The 21,437-nt window shown below is 30.2% G+C and overlaps 2 protein-coding genes across 2 annotated transcripts in view; one reads left to right on the top strand and one right to left on the bottom strand.

Moving 5' to 3' along the window:
- Window positions 1-12,829, bottom strand: part of LOC113514269 (large neutral amino acids transporter small subunit 1) — a 33,699-nt gene extending 20,870 nt beyond the window's left edge. Inside the window, exon 1 of the mRNA XM_026898308.3 lies at window positions 12,663-12,829. Within this exon, the coding sequence (XP_026754109.1) occupies window positions 12,663-12,664 (2 nt within the window). The 5' untranslated portion in view covers window positions 12,665-12,829. The remainder of the gene's footprint in view (window positions 1-12,662) is intronic.
- Window positions 12,830-15,791: 2,962 nt separating this feature from the next.
- Window positions 15,792-21,437, top strand: part of LOC113514237 (NADPH-dependent diflavin oxidoreductase 1) — a 13,156-nt gene continuing 7,510 nt past the window's right edge. Inside the window, exons 1-3 of the mRNA XM_026898262.3 lie at window positions 15,792-16,241; window positions 16,486-16,775; window positions 17,337-17,517. Coding sequence (XP_026754063.1) covers window positions 15,857-16,241; window positions 16,486-16,775; window positions 17,337-17,517 — 856 coding nt within the window. The 5' untranslated portion in view covers window positions 15,792-15,856. The remainder of the gene's footprint in view (window positions 16,242-16,485; window positions 16,776-17,336; window positions 17,518-21,437) is intronic.

Genomic DNA, 21,437 nt, shown 5'->3' with positions numbered 1-21,437 from the left:
GACCTCAGTATCTACGAAAAAGTATTTTCTGCATAACTAAAATACGTTTTTTGAATACTTAATATTTGCTATTTCTTAAAGAAGTAGGCATTAGTTTTCAATATTTAATAAGAGGTTGCGTTATAACTTTGAGATCCCTGGACGGTAAGGTAATCAATCATACAAAAATTGTTTACCTAACCAGTCACAGACTTAATCAAAGTTAGAGTGAAGCAATCTCGTAGAGTGTGCTACGAATATGTCTACGTACATTCTAGCATTTTATCAAAGTAAACTAGTATCCCCTTATTCATAAAAACTAAAACCTTATACAAACCTATTTTAATCATTACACTGTTTTATCACTTTCTTTCAAGTTGAGAATTTAGTGTAAAAGAAAGAGACAAGACAGTTTAATAGCTAAAATAGATTTATGAGAAGTTTGAAGTTTTAGTGAATAAAGAGGTAAGTATAAAAACTGAATGTGTTATACGAACTACAATGCTTTTAATCGTATTTTGTTATAAAACTAAACATCGTTTAAAAAGATATATGGATAATTTACCTTATTATAGTTCCAATTATAATAATCGTTTTCTAGACAAGGATTGCTAGTTTGATTCATACTATCAGAATAAATGTATAACTTTTTAAGAGCAACTGTATTACGTTAGTAAAAATTTTGACTTTTGTTCTATTTTATAAAATCATAAGAGTATAGGTAACACGTGGTCCCGGCATAGAATGGACCACCCCTTCCTTTTCCGTGGATGTCGTAAGGTGCGACTAAGAGAAGGCGAAGGATGGGCAGCAGTGTCCCTCTTAAAACATCTGCAAAGCTTAACTACGGTTGTTAATCCGCCTGTCAAACGTAACTATTACAACTATTAGTAGCACTTACGGGAGACATAAACTTTGTCGTACTTTTTATCCAATAAAATAGAATGCGGAATTGCGTAGCATAATGGACATTGATAATTGCTATTGGACATACCCTAGTAGACTTTACTCTGTCCTACATATATACAAGTATATTTTATTAATATAATAAAATTTTAACTAAAACATATCTATACATAAGAAATATGTAAGAAAATTTGATATATAAGGTCTTAATAAGATCATAGTCTTAATAAAACAATAATTTTTTAGAAATTTTATCAGTCTGATAATCTGTTTATAAGTTTGTTCCGGCTTCATTCAAAAACTACTGCACCAAATACCATTTACCGCCACTAGACACCATTTTCATAGTTATGAGCCAATAATATGTTGTATGTTTCATCTTGACATACCATCTACAAGTGGTCTATTTCATTGGTTTTCCTACTTCTGAAATCCTCGCGTATAAGTAGTGGGCATAAAACTAATAAGGAATAAAAATAGACCATAGTATCACAATTTTGTGACATAATATCACTGTGATACGTAGTATCTAGGAATAATAAATTATAATTTGAATTATAAGTGATACACGAATGATAATGATGAGTCGTAGCTACGCATTTAAAAATAATTATAACTACGATAGCTACGAGAACATGTAACTATGTCTTCAAAAACCTCCATGCAAAAATGTTAAAATCTTGAAGTAAAATATAAATACATAGTTACTCTTATTTTGTTTTCTCTATATGTAGTACTTAAATATAATTTATATTCGACTCAATGCATAAGAATATAAGTTCTCCGAAATAAGTAGGTATAAAAGCCCCTATTCAAGCTGAAAGCGAGCGAACGTATTGAAAGCTGCAACCGGTCTTGGAATTGGGGTGTCTCAAGGACGTCTATTTGGACCATTATTATATAGATTTTGCCATAGCTTTGTGTATACCTCCTGTATTATATATTTTTTTGTTTATTTAACAGCACCATCAAAATAATCAAGTGTGTAGTTAGCAAGCTAGAATAACTATGTGTGAGCTTTAAAAACATATTTAATATTTATTTTAAGCGATATTCTTTTTCTGTACGTGACTTGTTATTATACGTGACATGTTATTATTGCCAAATGAAATCAGTTTAAAATCTCACCGATTGTAAACTGTTTTAATTTCAATAAATATTACATTAGTTCATTATAAAATTGTAATAAAAAATGTCAATATATATTCAACACAATGGCTTGAAGTACTAATAGTATAATATAAATATTAACTGTTTTTATTAGGTACCTTTCATGTTATTCATTAACAATTTGTAATTTTTATACACATAACTTTTATCAATAAAATAATACCCAGTTTAATTACGTAATTCTATCATAAAGGTCATTAGAGTAAACATATGACTGCAGACGCAACTGATAAATCAGTGGATCTCACTTTGTAAATGTCGCGTTAAACCAAACAACCGATTACCGATTCTTTCTACTTACGATTTCATTTTTTAATGTGTGTAACATTTTCTTGTACATTTAGTGAATATTTTAAAAACATTTTTATGTTGTTTAAATACAATGAGCAACTATTTTGTATATTATTTTTGCACTATAGATATTTTTGCGAAAGCAAAAATAACTATAGTACTCTGTTCTACCTTCTTTTAAACTAACTTCACCAATAGATTATTGATACACATGTGTAGGATATAGTAAGATTTAGTAGTGGTTTGTACCTTTTGCAATATATTTTTTCTTTACTTCAAATTTAGAGGTGTCAATTATATTTTTAATAACCCAAGCAACGACTAACAAGCTGATTATCCACATGATTTTAAGAAATTGGCAACTACTATAAATAATAAGTTGTGTAGGTATATTGCAATTTTTTTTGTTTTATTAATAACAATAATCTCATTGCATGAGTAATGACTGATTGCTGCGTATAAGTTTACTTTTAAATTACTATCGAAAAATAGGTTTTTGTAACTAAGGTTTTTGTTTAAATTTTGATAAAAAAAATGTAAACATCTTTACAAACTTGCACATTTACCTATAATAATCATTAATCTTTCCCAATAGGGGTTTGAGTGCCGCCTATAAAGAGTTTATACAGTTTCAGGAATGCCGTAAATGTAAAAGTAATTAATAATACTGTATATGGGTTTGTTTCAATCCTGCAATCCTTTGTAACAGATTGTGAAATACAATTAACAAATCGTGAATTGTTCCTGCAAATAAAATTATTATGCAAACTGATCACCCCATTCAATGAAATGAAGTGAAATCCATTGAACCCCGTTCGGTGTCGTAAAAAAATAAATGACCTTGAACTATTTAGGGTGTGACTTCATGCGCCACACAGTAATGAAGGGTAACTGTGTGTAGCGATTGTAAGTTTGTTGATTTTGGTACGGTAAAGCAAACAAGGTGTAGTGAGTGATGGATATTAGGTGACGGCATCAGATTTCACACTTTTCTCCTTTTTCGTGATTTAGATGCTAAGTAAAATTACTTGGTCGCTATTAACGTATAAAATCTTTTTTCTGTATGGATTAAACCAGATATTAATTATGCATTTTTTTTATATAAATTATGCAATTTATTGCCGGAAAAGAAGAATGGCTGGCACTGTTTCTCTACTGATAATGATTTAAGTGGACAGCCTTCTTTGATTTTATTGATTGAATTACTTTCAGGCATTAAAGTCATTTATTTATAATACTAATAAAATGACCTTGCTGACGTAGAACTTTATGTATATATATAACATACCTTTATTGTATAATACATATTTACCGATCTTTAAGTAATTAACATCAGTTGGTAATGACGTCAAACAGGTGTTTTAAGCGACATTCAAAAGTAGGTTTTCAAGTTAAATCTTTGTGGCTATGTTACACGATAATTCCGAATCGATTTTTGTAGGTAATTATTTTGTAATCAATAGGGTTTACTCTCTTGTTTACGGTTATTACCTCATAATTATTTTATGATGACTGAAGTTGCCGTTTTACTTTATGAAGCAAAACATTACTTGTTGTTAAACAAAATTATATGCGGAATATTGTTTATATTTACGATTATTAACCCTTACACTTAGTATTATGTTATCTGTGCTCATGCACTATTATGAGGTCAAGCGTCTTGCTATTTTCCGTATAGGGAGGAAAAGAATTGTTCATAACGGCAGCTAGCGACCACATTGCTAATAATAAGATCAGTCAGATCGATCTCTACGCGGTCCCTAGAAACCATCGTGTTTAATTCTTGATATATTCCTCGCGATAAGCCAATTGACCTGCTTTAATCCTAATCCCCACTGGTGCCCCACCAGCGTGTACGGTTACATGTACATTATAATCCATTAAAATAAATAATATTTGAAACCAGTTATTTTATTTATTCATTTGTTAAACTTTAATTTTAACTTAACACTACATGGCGTTATCTACAAGTCAACCGTAGATAGGAATAACAAAAAATATAAATGTTGGTGCAATGTGATGGGCAAATAAATAGGAAAACAAAAACGATAATAAATTAAAACTGTAATTTAAAAATAAGTTATATTACCTACATTATACATATATATTTATGTGCATCAGGTAAAAGTTTAAAACATTAAGATTATAGGGCTTCTAAATAGAAAGAACATAGTTTATGCTTGAATGTCAATTTACTTGGGGGTAGGTCTAATATCAAAGGATAAAGTATTCCAGTGCTTGATAGCCTGAACGGTGAAAAAATTAGAGAAAAAGTTCTTGCAGTGGACAAGAATCCAAGACAACGGTCACTGACGTCTCTGTGAAATTTAAATTTTCTAGGTAATATTTGCAACCGTGTTTATTACGTATATTTTTAGCTCCTAGAGCTGCTATAATTTATTATATTATTAAATCAGCATCCTTTTAAGATTGTGTGTTACCAATAAAACTACATTTTTCCCAAAGTAATACAAATGAACATCAAGACGGCGCATTGAACAGTCAGTTCTAAATTTATGCCTTTTTTAACCCATGTGTCTTTGAAAATGATTATCAATTTCACTGGTTGAGCACTACCTGAATAATATACTGATGATTAAGATTTTTTCTTATGTGCATTATACTACACCTACTCGTATTTTGGTTTTGTCTTTTTTCGTTTTTTGATAGAATGCACACCCAATTTATTTAATAGAGGTATATTTAAAGGGACTGTTAGTGATGGGAATCTAATTGCTCCATAGCTAGTAATGTACTGTACCAGGTGGACCTTAACGCGGTTAATTCTTTATGAATTCATTACTATGGGCTTACTGACCGGCTTCATCCTCACCTATCATCTCTTACTGGTGCCCTACCACCGTATAACCGATAGCACATGCGGGGTTATTCCATTAACATCCATTAAAAAACTTACTGTGGTAATATTATATTATTTGTGCTGGGGTCGACACGGCCAGTTTCTGAAGCCGCATTTCTCTGAACCTTTCTCTAAAATTAAAATTTCAGTTTGATATTATAGCGAATTTTTTATTGTAAGAACCAATATAAACTGAATTTCTAATAAATTTAAATCAAAATTATAGTTTAAATTAATTTTAATTTTTGAAAGTTTATAAAACAATAATTTTTCAAAATTAAAATATTAGATTAAGAGATAGATTTAGAAAAATCACGCCTCAGAATCAGCCCCAATGACTGACTAACTCTTTAATAAGGAAATCTATATACCTAAATACTAGAAATCGACTAACCTTGGTCTAGGTAAGCAATTACTTTCAATAACTGTTAAACCGTTAAATAAATACTATATAAAAAAGATTAAATAGAAAAATCACTAATTAGATTGATAATACCAAAGGTAAGTTAGTTTCTTAACATTTGTTATGTTCTTATTTTACTCGGTACTTGTTATTTATATATACCTAGGTATAATAACGAAATTCCAAAAATTTATGGAATGAGATACTCGCTTGAGCATAAACTATATATCTACTTACTACTTATAGGTCTAACAGTCTACCTACTCCTATAACGACCAATAAGTATGCAAGAACGTAACGGTACTTTGTCTGTAATCAAATAATGAAAACATTTTAAGTCATGTCATTTATCATTTATCATTTTACATTTGTCATTAGTCATTTATGTGCTTAAAACTTACAAACAACTGCATAATGTTATTAAATGACTTGGGCAGCATAAATAACAATATTTTGAGATGGATGCCTGGTCACTCAAACATTCATGGAAATGAAACAGCTGACCAATTAGCAAAGGAAGCAGCAAAAAATGTCCAAACAGGACTAGAGTATACCTTGAAGTCTAAAGCTCATATACCTCAAACTTGAAAGTTTAGAAGCAGCAAATAATAGCTGGCTCTTGTTATCAGGATTAAATCACTCGAAAGTCCTGAATAAGGGGTTTAAAGAAAATTAAGAAATTAATTCTTTTGAGTAAAAATAATATGTGTATATTAACAAAGGCTCTCACTGGACACTGCAAATTAAAGAAGCACATAGTCTAACTAGGCTTATGCCCAAAAAATGTTTGCAATTTTTATCACAATAAGGTTTTTCCTTACGCCGCACCACTTAATTTATGGTTGTAGCCCACTCATATATAAACGATATATTTCCTCTGAAAAATACACTATATCCTGAAAATATAAAAAAAACATCGCTACAATAACATCTCAAAATTCCTATCACTGAAAGGAATTAGCAGTGATCTTTAAAAAAAAGACGAGAACAAAAGAAAAGAAGGAAAAGTCGTGTCACAGGTTTTTCTGTCTGGAAAAAGCCCGTCTTTCAATAACAATATGTACTTAAAAAAATAAAAAAAAACATTAAGTCCTGTACATATACTTATTTGTCTAGGAATAATAAGCACCTTTTTTAAAAATATGTTTTTATTAAAAGTAATAGTACTAGAAGATTGCGAATTCCGCAGTAACGAAACCGAGGAGTCTCAAAACTTAATCTATTTTAAACAGCCGTAAACGATGATAATCCATTTAAAAATGCACGCTATATAATATTTTACAGTACGAAATTCAGTACTACATTCAACGCTGCCCTTTCGATCGGCTATTACGACCGAACATAACCGGCTGAAGGGACCAAAGGCCGGATAAACACCCCTATTTTGGACCACAGGCGAGACGAGCCAAGCGGGCGTTGCCACGTGGCACCTACCCGGCGCGATCGATGCAACCACGTGCTCGGCTGACGCAACATCAGTCGCGGATTATCCAGTGATGGGATTATCCATCTTTAAAATTTGAAAAGGTGAAACTACGAAGAAGCCATTTTCCACTCATTTCCATAAAGATTGTAATGATACATTAATATTTAACATTATTTTGGTTAGAATGAAGAATATGTAGGTATAGTATACATTGATATATTTCATCAAATCAGCTTTTAACTGTCCACTGCTGAACATAAGCTTGCCTAGGAGATTTTACCAGTTTTTGCAGTTGGCAACTTAATTAGTTGACTTAATATATATACTTAATATTTAATCGCAGAATAACATCAACTGTTTTATAATAGTCATGCAGTGAAGTTGGTATTAGATGGATGGTATACTTAGTACCGTATATTATATAGTACTGCATAGGCAAACAACTTATTTCAACTTATTATGATATGATCGCAACTTCGATTTTTAACCACATGTACTTCTCTATATTGATTTTCAATAATTGTGATATAAAGGTCATATTTTTTTTCTTTATAGGAAACTATTTGGCTGCTAATTCGTACGTCTGGATTTCAAAAGTAGGAAAACTAATAAGATATACCAAATAAAGATAAATCCTATATCAGATTTTAAATTAGACCTTCAGAAATACAACTGTGAAAATAATAGGTCCTGTAATTTTTACGTGACGTTAAAACAAATATACAGTGAAATAGATAACATTTCTAAAAAATATTATTTTGGCTTCTATTACTCTTATTAAGACATCTTATATGTATTTTTTTTCTTAGAAATCTCCAAGGCACAGAGATCGTCCGTTTAAAATTTTATTATAATACTAAAATTCATAGCTCGCTCAGAAAACTACTGAAAAAATGTTCCGAACTCAGCATCTGTATAAATAGGCATTTATTTCATTTATACATTTCACTACATCATCAAATAAATTAAAAGGGATGAAGTAATTAAAACAAAAAGAATAGATAAGATGGCTATTATTTGCCATTTTCGCGAAAGCGAATGTAAATATGTCATTACTATTAGAGGGCGCTAATTTACTAATTTTTGGTACACTTGTACGTATCTTTTTTTTTTATTATACAATTATTGGTTGCAGATAAAACAATATGGCAATGATAATTTATATATTGTATTTGACGCATTGCATCATAAGTCAATCTTTTGTTCTGCGGTTTTCTCCTATTTGTAGCTTGATCCATTCAAAACCTTCTTGCGAAAATCCCAATCATCCTAGTCTGCTCTATATAATTATGGTTTACCACGAGATCGTCAATTTTGGCGTTTTATTTTTATCCACAAGCTCTTCAGAAGTCTATGTCCATATATGATAACCATACCATAAATTAAATACTTGAACTTTCCAGTTACTTTACAGTCAATATTCACGGAACTGAAGACTTTCTAGCTGTCACCAATATAATAATATATAATATAATTATTTCCAATAGTTATTTATACTGTGCTTAAACAGTTCATGGAACCAAAGAAAGTGATTATCTTAGATTAATTATATATATATATATATATATAGCTTATTGTGCCATTTATAAACATTGCGATTATGTAGGTTATCTTCTACATTCCTGTAAAAAGTTATAAAACAATTAGTTAACAAGGATAACTGACAACGAGTCCAGCGATAACTTCCCTTTGTTTTACACTTCAGAAGTATATTACGCAGTTAAACAAAGTTACAAGTAAAATTATAAATTGTATCTCAAATATAATTACAATAGACGGTGACTATTTGTTAAATAAAAATAATTCTACACACAAGAAAAATTGTTACTGAAATTTCTTCAATGTCACGAGTAGGTACTATGAGTGAATGAGTAAATGAATGGTTTATTTTCTCTTCCTAAAAGGTAGTAAGTATAAAGTAACAATTTGAGGTAAAATTAAATATGTGAGACCAATTTTCTGAGAGACTGGTGCCTGCAGTAGGTTTTGAAGAGCCTGTGTTACAAATCACCAGTGCATTATAAAGCTACTATAAAGCTGTATTGTGGATTATTACGTTTTCTATTATATCTTGAACAAGGAATTTCACTTAGTTCTTATTTCTATATTTTTTTAAAAACATACTTTAATTAGAGAAAAGATCGATAAATCGCGCGTAAGGATGACATAGATCAGTAAGAGTACTAGTAATCTATATTCATATAGAATTCTTCTTTTGAAATTCTATGATAAACGAATTACTATGATAACTCCATCATTGCCTCTACTTTAGGCTTGCTTGTATCGTATATCACATTTTATAGATACTACTTAATATTAATAGGTCTCCGTTTATTTACTCCTATGTGTGTGAGGGGGATAGTAGATAACTATTATCATCTTTTATTTATATTTCGGTATGTTTTTATCTGGGGTTAATTTTCGGATCGTTATTGATGTGAAATTAATAACATTTTAGTCCTCAAGAAGATGAACGCATGGAAGGTGTTATGAGTATAACAGTGCACCTACAGATAAACGTCATTTGGATTGTCAGCATGTTCTGCGCGTAACACCCCTGGTGTTACAGGCGTCTATAAGCTATGGTAGACCCGTTTACCATCAGACGAGTCGTATGCTTATTTGTTATCCTAGTAGTATAAATAAATGTTTACTAATTGCCATACTAATAATAAAAATAAAGTAAAAAAATCTATCTGTAAAAGAATCATAGTGTCATTATGTTATTATCACATAGGATTGTTTATTACTGAAAAGTCCAGAATCTTCTACCATAAAACATGATAAAGATTAGTTCTGATTATGAATCACCTGAATCCATCGATTTTATATGGCTTATGCTAAGGGTTTACGATACCTATAAATATAATAGAATAAAAGAATGACTACAATGAACGAGAAGAAAAAAATCTACTCCAAATACTTAAAAGACGACTTTATTCATTACACTCGCTTCATTCCAACTATGTACACGTAGGTATCTATGTGTGATTATCATTACGCTGCACAACACAACATCATAATGTGATGTAGAATACTTGTACTGAAAATACCAACTATATCTGCAATACTATGAAGCTTTGCATTAACTCCAAATTATTCAATATAATTGCCAAATAATTGTAAATACTGATTTGTAAACAAGCGTGCCTCGCCTGTAGGCTATATGATGTAGAATCCTTATTGCTATACGCTCCAATCATGATATTACATAGAATAACCATTCCAATAAATTTTAATTAATGCTTTTTTTATAATTACTGATTAAAATGGTCACATCACACTTGATGGTAAGCGGATAATGTGATCCAAACATGAGGTAGCCTCATGTTTAGATCACATTAACAACACAGCAAAATTTTTTGTACTATAGCCATTAGAAATTTAAATATGTTACGGATGAATTTTCAGAAAAGTTTTACGAGATTTTCTGATTCGTCTTAGTTGGTCATGGCTCGATAGGTACGACGAAATACAGCCATGGTTTAATTTTAATTACTAACACTAATTTAATAATTTTAACTGTTACTAAGTTAATAATTTTAATTATTAACTTAGTAACAGATGTAATATAATGATATTTAAAAAGATATACCAAAACATATTTTAAACATGGCATATCCTGTTTGATTTTATTATTAATTTTTAATCTATCTATATATCTATCTATATATCTATCTATCTATCTATCTATATATTAAATTAATCTGATATTTAAGTTGAACTTTAAAATAATTTTTAAAGAGAAATATTAACCATTAATAATATTTTAATCGTGAATTTAAATTTGTTTGTTGCCCAATTGTTATGATATTCGTATATAGGTAATACGTATATAATATATATGTAATATAATAACATAGTATAATGTATAATGTGCTTTATATATAACATATATAAAGCACAACAATTGGTTTTAATTAGGAAAAGTATTTGGAATGCAGTATTTTTTATACCGATCCATAAATATAATTATGCCGGTCTTACGAATGAAATCGCGGATAAAATCTACCGTAATAATTATTGTGATGTGTTTATTATCATTTGTTATAATATAAAAATTAAATTAGGCTACCACATAAATAAAATATGAACTCTATATTCGAATATGTGCATAAGTTAAGGAAACCGTAAAATACATGAATAGTAGACTTAATTTATTCAAATTTTATTATATTTATTACATACATAATATCAATAAAGTTTATATTAATGTGAACAAACTTAGATACGGAATATAAGTTGAAAATGAGGTGTCTGTTGCATATTAGTAGTATGAAGTTTATAAATTCCATTCTTTAAAGTTATGCATACGATACCTATTCAGTGTTATGATTATTTAAATTTAAAATATTCTACCTAATGACAATTTTTGATATGTCTTTTTCTGTATTCTTTTTTTAATATCACCGAGATGGTACAGGTCTAAACCTTATACATATTTATTATCTACCTAATAAAATCTGAACTCTGGTAGAGTCCACCGACATTTATCCAGGATTTCTGAAGTATTTGTCTGGCGTGACATTTAGTTGATGTTAGTCATATTAGAAATCGAAAATATTAAAATATTTTATAAGTACACACTGTTAAATCGAATATCTGCCACAAAATATTTTTATTTATTTATACCTACCTAATCATATAAAATATATGCCTTATTAGATCGACCTCCACGTGGTTCCCCCTGGAAACCATCGTGAACAATTCTTGTCGAATTCGTCACGATGGGCTAACTGACCTACTTCATCCTTATCTATCATCCTTCACTGGTGCCCCGCCGGTGTATACCGATAGCGAGGGTGGGGCTACCATTACATTATCATTTATTAAAAAAAAGTCATATAAAATATTCAAGGAATGTTATTGCAGATTGACATAGAATTCCTTCAAAACATACTTGTAACCTACATTTTAACTAAGACATTCAATAAATATATTTATAAGCATTGTAAGTACCTTATTTATATTTAATCAAACTGCAGTTCTACTTTTATTTTTATTATTTTAAATTCAGATGATCTTAAAATAAAAATAGGATTACTGTCCATGAGAAAATGTCAAAGTTACACTACCTACATAAAATAGCATAACAATCTCATTTAAAAACGTTATTGGATCACATTTAGGTAGAGTCATCGCTTCCGCAGACTAAAAACCTGATCCTAGTAATCTAATATACTTAAATACTTAAGTTAGTATATATTAAAATTAATTCGTTAATTTTAATAATATTAACTTTATATTTCATTCTTATTATAAACTAGTATACTCCTTTTTTCTTCTAGAAATGCTATTAAAATCGCCACATCAACCCAACTCTTTAAATATTGATATTGATTCACATACAATAAAACCAATTGGAAAAAAAAAAATCTTTTTATTAAATTGTAAAAATTTTATTCACCGTAGTGGTAAAAAGGGGCAAATGCTTCTAATGCCTTTATCACACCATCAAGGGTTACACTTGCACTTTTTTTTTTATTTATATAATTATATCCTATTCCCATGGCGTTTACCCGGGTAGATACGTATTTCACAAGATTACGACAACTACTATTAAAATATCTACGTCAAAATACTTATTACACCTATAATTGACTTTTAAAAAATGTATGTATACTCACATTTTTATAATTTATTTAGTGAAATCCTCTAGTCACTAATATAATATTTAATTTATTTAAAATTAAAATCACTACACTGATATATTTTTCCCGCCTTTTTAGAATAGAGCGACTAAGCCCGCCAACTCGGGCTACGAGACTGCCGTGCGCCAATTATGAACGAGAAGGGAGATCGACTTTGCTTATGTGCAAAGAGAAAAACATATGAATGTATTGAACGCCAGGGGTGGGTAAATGGGGTTAACTTTTTAAGATATAAATACCGGTTCATTTAATATTTGTAAAATTAAAATGTCACTGTTAAGTAAACTTTGTCTAAGAAATAAAGAAAACAAATTATAACAAAAGAAATCGTGATTTTTAATAAAATTGATAGCAAGCAAATTGAACGTCCGACTCGTACATAATATAACATTTGAAGTCATAAAAAACTTAGTAATAATTTACTGAAAACCGCTTTCTGATGTTAATTTTTTTTTTTTTTTGTACTAATGTCCCACAGGAGTTCTTACATTTTATCTTAGTTTGTTAGATTTTTTTTCCAATAAAACGCCCAATTTAAGAGTTAAATATTGTAGGTATTTATTTTTATTACTGACATGTTCTGCGTGAAAATACACCAGATTCTTGCTCAAATGAAAGAAAGTCCTAAAACCTCCAATCAGTTAATTAAACAATTCCATAAATCTTTAAATATATATATAAATATTTTATCCCGACACAATCAAACATTTTTAGAGTTCAAACCTGCGTAGTCATGTCTTAGAACCCATGTATCACACGGGTGAATGGAGGAAAAGTAATTTTTAGTAACACAGTGCTAACTACATACTCGTATCAGGTCGATCTCCACACGGTATGGAAACCATCGTGCTTAATAATTGTTAAATTCATCGCGATGGGCCAACTAACCTGCTTCGTCTTCCCTTATCGTCCCTCATTGATGCCACGTCAATATATATCGAGAGCGCAGACGCATCTAACATTTTATTTTTATCCATAAAAAAACTGCGCCTAGATAAACATTCAAAGCAATTTTTCGAAATTGTGACATAATTTAAGTTTTACATAACTGTCAGACATTTCTAACAATTTAAGTTAGTTTTATTGTCTCGATATTAACTATAATTGAGACGATTTGTTTTGCAGACTAAAACATAAACCATATATGTATATAAATGCAGTAAAACGTGCTCGTGTATTGAATATAAACGTAGTGTGTATAACAACAGAAATTCCCTATTAAATAGCATTTTAATTTTTCCTCTGTATTGAGGAGTTGATAGATATGAAGTTGATCATTATGTATCTAAGTACCAAAATCGCAAGGTTTAATTAATGATTTTTTTTATACAACTCAGAATGGCAAACAAACTGACGGCCTACCTGTTGGAAAGTGGTAACCGTCGCCTATAGACATGAGCAGTATCATGGACATATCAGAGTATACTGTTTCGCTCATGATACCCCCATGCGTTGCCATTCCTGAGGACTTAGGTATTATTCTTTTGTACCCTGTAAATTCACGCCATATCCCACCCTTCAAACCGAAACACAGTTGCTTTACGGTTGAAACACGAATGGGACAGAGGTATCCAAGAAGTCGACCATTTTATTTCATTTAATAGACCTACGATATATACGATCATGGTCATATATCATATGTCATATAATATTGCAGTGGCGGCTTTAGGGGGTGGCAAACGGTACAAACGCCCGGGGCCTCGCTCTTGCGGGGCAAACAATCAGTGAGTGGCATTTTATGTAGTGGCAAGTTGTGTATATATATATATATATATATATATATATATATATATATATATATATATATATATATATATATATATATATATATATATATATATATATATATATATATATATATATATGTAAAATAAAACATTGTTTTCTTGAATCTATAATTTGATATATAATGTGTCAAATACCAATTTTTTACGCTTTTTACCTGATTTTTTTATTTATTTTTTTACTAAAAAACTACGCGAACGATCTTTAGTCCTCATCCATACGCATAGAATAGCATTGAAATCAAGTAAATCGTATCATTCGTTCCCGAGTAATCATCAGCGACAATTTTGTTTTCGAACATACAATTTTATTTATTTGTATAACTTTAACATTTCTCGTCAAACATGACAAATACCTAAATTAAACAACCAGACCTACTTTGGCATCATATACTTTTCACAGAGAACAAAGGGCCTCGCATAGACCAGCTACCCGGAGCCTCGTAATGAGTAAGGCCGCCGCTGTGTCAGAGTATCATCAGGCCACTTTCTAAGCACTATATTCATGACTAGGCCTCTGGCTCAGCTTCGCATGAGTAAATAGAATTATTGAAAATAATATGTAACTTATGTTACTCGCTAATAATGTAGCTTTCTATAGATACAAAATCTTTCAAAATCAATTGAGTAGTTTTAAATTTACCCACAAACAAACAAAGAATCAATCAAATCTTTCCTCTTTATAATGTAAGTACGTATAATTTAGTATAAATATGGTTCGTGCAAACGTCCTAACGTCGAATTTTCATCAAAATTCATCTAAATAGATATGTACATTTTTTTTTCTAAGAGTTGACAACATTTTACATAACATGCAGATAATACAATAATGACCTTTCTGTGAACTTCATTAAACAGACTCCTCTGGTAATTGAACTGCTAGAAACATAGACTTAGTAAAACGAACTACGTCTGAAGATTACTGCGTGTAAAGGAGTATAAAAGACAGCAAGCAAAACTCGTAGGTATGTTCTTTTTTGTATGTTTATTAATCAAACATGTTAAAAGAACTAAGAGGATTTTTGTTAAATTTATTACCAGTAGATTATATCCTAAACACATAAAATACTTAATATACTGATTCATGTGGACGCACAACGGCCCAAATGAGAGGCTAAGCGCGGAAAACAGAGTCTTTCTCACATTCACATTCTCACATTCATGTGGACAAAGTCGTGAAAAACAACTAATTTGTAATATTAATAGAATAATAGATAGGTACCGGCTTCGTATTCTATATCTATTGCATATCAGCTGTTTGACCTTTTGACGTAACGTATGTATGTCAAATTACGTCAAGTAATTGTCATAAGATCAAACGTCATCTCAATTTTGAATCGATTAGGTTATGTATTTTATAAATAACACAATAATTTTACTTAAAAAATGTGTGATTCAGCTAGAATTCTTGTTCTTTACGCTACCCAAACCTTCACCGCTCAGGAAATGGCAGAAAGAATATGGCGGTCACTCAAAATATTAGGTTTTCGAGGGCCAGTACAAGCTATGGATGATTATCCTATCTCAAAACTTATACATGAAGAATTTGCTTTATTCGTATGCGCTACAACTGGTCAAGGCGATGAACCGGATAATATGAAAAAATTCTGGAAGTTTTTGCTAAGGAAAAATTTACCCTCAAATTCTTTAATAAAACTTAAATATGGAGTATTAGGCTTAGGAGATTCCTCATATACCAAGTTCAATTTTGTCGGTAAAAAACTTCATAAACGTTTAATGCAATTAGGAGCAACGCCATTACTTGATATAGGTTTGTTTACATATATTAATTATATACCTTACTCACACGGCCAATTTTATGATAAATGAAAAAGTCTGTATTTATGAATCTGAAAATATTTTTGTTGTTTTAAGGCCAATTAGTATATGATTTCATTATTACGTAACTTATATATTATTATTATTTTATGGGTTTATATATGAAATATATAAGTTTACCTTTTAAGTCTCTATAAACAAATTATATCATCATAAGTAATAATTAAGTTTTTTAGGGCTTTGCGACTATCAGCATGACTTAGGTCATGATGCTGTAATGAAACCATGGGTGGAAAATTTCTATTCAATCCTCAAACGCTTCTATCCAGACATAAAAACAGACAACTTAGTTAACAAATTTGTACCAAGATGGAAAGTCAGCCTTATAAGAGATGACCAAACATTGGTGACAAGCTGTATGAGTAAGGATATATACTATGCTAATGGAAATGTAGACAATTTTTTGGATACTACACTGTTTGAATTAGAATCTAATGTTAGGACTACTGATGAATCACATTTTCAAGTAAGTTGGTAACTTTTGAATATATATATAATCAACAATATATAGACAAAACCATCTGGCCCCATTATTCTGTCCAAATCATTAATTATATTTTGCAGCTTCAATTTTCATGAAACTTCACATGAACATGTGTAATACAGTTAAAAAAGAACATTTAATTTTTAAAGTTTCCCCATGATTGAAATATTTAGATAATTCTTTAACACTATTAATGAAATAAATTATTAAACTCTTTTTTTAATTACTTGCTTTTGTTTAAATACTTAGTTTTTTTAGTATTAACTCTAGTATCCAAAATTTTTGTATAAAGCTACTATAGGTTATTTAACTAAGTTTTGTCAAAGAGCCATTGATTGATTGATATGTCCTTCTCCATCCCAAATAGTGAATGTATACCAAATCTCATGACAATTGATTGTATTGATTGAAGTTGTTAAGGTAACTATATGTTGAACTTCTGTAAACCATTAAATAGGCCATATGTTTATTTGCCACAATAGTAGTATTAAAAAACTCACTTTCACATTTATAATATTAAGTAAAGATTATATATTTTTTCAGGATGTAAGATTGATGACTTTTAAAACAGTAAATAGTGTATTGAACTATAAACCAGGTGATGTGTTCAACATAAGACCACGAAATAGAAAGGAAGACATAGATGAACTTTTCAACATTTTCCAATTGCATGATATTGATATAAAACCTAACTTCCGATTATTAGTTGAAGAACTTCATGAAGGTAACCATATAATATGCATTGGTTAAATAAATATAAATAAGTAATAAAAACCAGGGGAGGGGGAAATTATTTTAAAAATATTTATGTTTTAATATTGAATTCTAAAAATATTATAATAACTTATAATAATGCTCATCATTACAAAACATTGTTGCTCTTTATGTAAATGAGAACTATTTACAACACCATATAATAGATTAATTTTCTTACAACAGTAATACTTTTATTACTGTTAGATGGCGTTGTTTAAATTATTTTCTAAACTAATATAATGAGGATATATTTCATTTTTATGCTTGTAATGGATAAATTCATAAAATACTTACCAAATTTAAAAATTCTTTCACCTAAAGAAAGCTACATTTTAACCGAATATAACAGCTTTATTTTATTTAAAAAAAAATTAAACATCTTCGGTCGATGCAAACCCGGCGTATATTGCTAGAATAAAGATAAATAAAAAATCATAATAAGAAAATGAACATTGTCTTGTCAAATAGAATTTTTAAACTGGAGTTTTTATTTTAATTATATAAAAAGTAATATAAAATTAACTACTTATTTTATGTGGAAATATTAAAATTATAGATAAACGGATTTACAAAATCGATAGTAGAAATCGGATAATTCGCTTCAACAATAATGATAAAATTAACTAGGTAAGTATATCGAATCTATTATCCTTAATCTATGGCGGAAAGTAAAAGCAAGCTGTCAGTCTCAAAAATAAATGTCTACCACCGTCCAACGATGCCATTTACAATGTATTTTCTCAATTATTAACTTCTCACAATGGATTACAAAGTCCTAATAATTCAGTGGAACTGTCGTAGCATAACAAACAAGAAATCAGACTTATTTTATTTGATTAATAAATATAATCCTTTTATAATAGCTCTCCAAGAGACTTGGTTAAAGCCAGGATATCCTTTTAGGATTTCAGGCTTTACAAGTCTCCGTGATGATAGAGCTGACGGATATGGCGGTGTTGCCATATTGGTCAAAAACTCCCTTCCTTTTTCTTCTTTTTCGCTTCCTGTATATAGCGGCATTAATGCAGCTGCTATAATTATAAATGGTATCTGTTTTGTTACTTTATATATTCCTGATCCTACATGCCAAATATATTCACAACTAGAACAATTATTTTCAATTTTACCTAAACCTTTTCTCGTAATGGGCGATTTTAATGCTCAACACCAATCGTGGGGCAGTTCTACTTCTAATTTTTATGGTGGAAAACTCCTGACGATAATTGACACTTACAACTTATGTATTATTAACTCAGATGTACCAACACGTAGAACTGCACCGAATGAAGGGTTTAGTGCTCCTGACATTTCAATATGTTCTTCTGATTTAGCTTCTTCACTGTCGTGGTATCCTCATTCCTCTACTTTCGGAAGCGATCACTTTCCCCTCATTCTTTCTTTTCCAATTTCCATTCCCTCAAGTCGAAAGAGTGGTCCTCGGCTTAAATATAATTTATCAAATGTAGACTGGAATATTTACAAACAATATTTAGATAATAAAATATCGGAGTTACCTATTGTTTACCATGGAAATGAACATCAATGTTGTAATGACTTGATGATAAATATGAAGGAGGTTGCTGATTTATTATTTCCTGTTAAAAATAGTGCTTCAGGGAAAATTCCCTCGCCACCTTGGTGGGACAAAGATTGTACGGAAGCAATTAAAAATCGTAAAGAGGCTGAAAAAAATTATAATAATTACATGACACCAGAAAATTTTGAAATTTACACCGCAGTTTCACGTTCTACTCGAAAACTACTGAAAAAAAAGAAATTAGAAGGCTGGAGAAGATTTTGTTCTTCTATCTGTCCAGAAGTTAATTCATCAGTCGTTTGGAATAATATTAAAAGATTCAGATCTGCCTTTAGTGATCATACATCACGTTCTGCACTCGATTTAACTTTAGCGAATAAATTTTTAGATCGTCTTGCTCCTAGTTATGTGCCGGAATGCCTTTACAATATTTCTCTATCCGTCTCTGACGAATTATTCGAACTTGACTCTCCTTTTACTCTAGTAGAACTTAAAGGTGTTCTAGCTTCTATTAAAGACTCTGCACCGGGAGAAGACGGTATACCGTATTCCTTTTTTAAAAATGCTAGCGATGCGACATTAATTTACTTTTTAAATATAATTAATTCCATAATTATTTCGGGAAATATACCTACTTCATGGAAGTCTCAGATTATTATACCATTTCTAAAGCCTCATAAACCACCTTCTGAACCATCTTCATACCGTCCTGTTGCACTTTCCTCTGTCTTACTAAAGCTAGCTGAACATTTAGTGAAAAACCGTCTAGAATGGTTTTTAGAAAGTAATAACTTACTATCCCCGAACCAGTTTGGTTTTAGGAAAGGTAAGAGCACCTTAGATAATGTGAGCATTCTTATTTCAGATATTCATATAGCTTTCTCACAAAATTTGTCAATCCTCTCAGCCTTTTTAGATATAAATTCTGCCTATGATAATGTAATAATTTCTATTTTAAAAACTAAATTACAAGCTCTAAATGTACCGGTAATGCTTTCTAATTTCATTATTAATATTTTATCAGAAAGAACAATATATATGAATTTAGATGAAGATACCAAATTATCTAGAACAGTATGGAAAGGCCTTCCACAAGGATCTGTTCTCAGTCCAATCTTATTTAACATATACACATACGATCTAGAATTATTCCTTGATAAATCCGTCAAAATTTTACAATATGCTGATGATCTTTTATTATATTTTATTGCGAAGTCCATAGAATCTGCTTCTGCCAAATTATCTGATTCATTAGATTTGTTAAAAACGTGGTTAGATGCAAATGGTCTTAATCTTTCTGTAACCAAGAGTAGTGTAGTTTTGTTTTCAAGAATGAGATCACCGCAACAAATTAAGGTGCTTTATGATAACTCATACATTCCTATAAAGACTGAAATTAAATTTTTAGGTATCGTGCTAGATAATAAATTAACAGGTCTGTCCCACTGTAATTATATTTCTACGAAATGTGAGCGTAACCTCAACATTCTTAGGTGCCTTGCTGGAGTTTGGTGGGGAGCACATCCCGTTTCACTAAAACTTGCTTATAATGGTCTTATAAGGAGTGTCATTGATTATGGAACTTTTTTGTTAGCTCCAGGAAGTTCATTTGCTTTTAAGAAATTGGATTTAATTCAATCAAAGGCCTTGAGGATTATCTCTGGAGCAATGAAATCAAGTCCAATCAATGCTTTACAGCTCGAAGTCGGTGATCCACCTTTGGTTTTAAGAAGACAATATCTATCTAATCGCTTCTTTTTTCGTTGTTTACAATTATCTGATCATCCGCTTATTCAAAAGTTATCTCAACTACATATCTTTATTTCGTCTTCATCTTATTGGAAACATAAAAAACCTCCATGTTTAATACAAAGTTATGAAAAATATAAATCCATAGAATCTCCCACTTTTACATCGTCCTGTTTTCCCATTTATAAATGCTCATATCAATCTTTAGTTTTATCTCCTAATATTAAATATGATTTTGGGTTATTAAAAAATGATTCAGAATTGAATGCCAAATTTATGTTTATAACTGACATTGAATGGAATGAATGGCACTACATCCTTACTGATGCATCAAAACCAGACAATAGCGGTTGTGTAGGTGTGGGTGTGTTTCATTCACAATTTAATATCGTTCAAAAAATTAAACTTCCACCGGAGTCTTCAGTTTTTACCGGGGAATGTTATGGTATTTTTAAAGCTGTAGAATATATACTTTTAATGAAATTACATAAGGCAATAGTTTTCACTGACTCTATGAGCTCTTTGCAAGCTCTAGCCAAATATCCGTTTAAATCAAAACCAGTTTATCCCATTATTTGTGACATAAGACAAAGTCTTTATCT

The sequence above is a fragment of the Galleria mellonella genome, unplaced genomic scaffold, assembly GCF_026898425.1.
Source record: "Galleria mellonella isolate WM207_F2 unplaced genomic scaffold, CSIRO_AGI_GalMel_v1 utg270, whole genome shotgun sequence".
Classification (NCBI taxonomy): Eukaryota; Metazoa; Arthropoda; class Insecta; order Lepidoptera; family Pyralidae; genus Galleria; species Galleria mellonella.
This window is presented reverse-complemented; position numbering and strand designations above follow the sequence as displayed.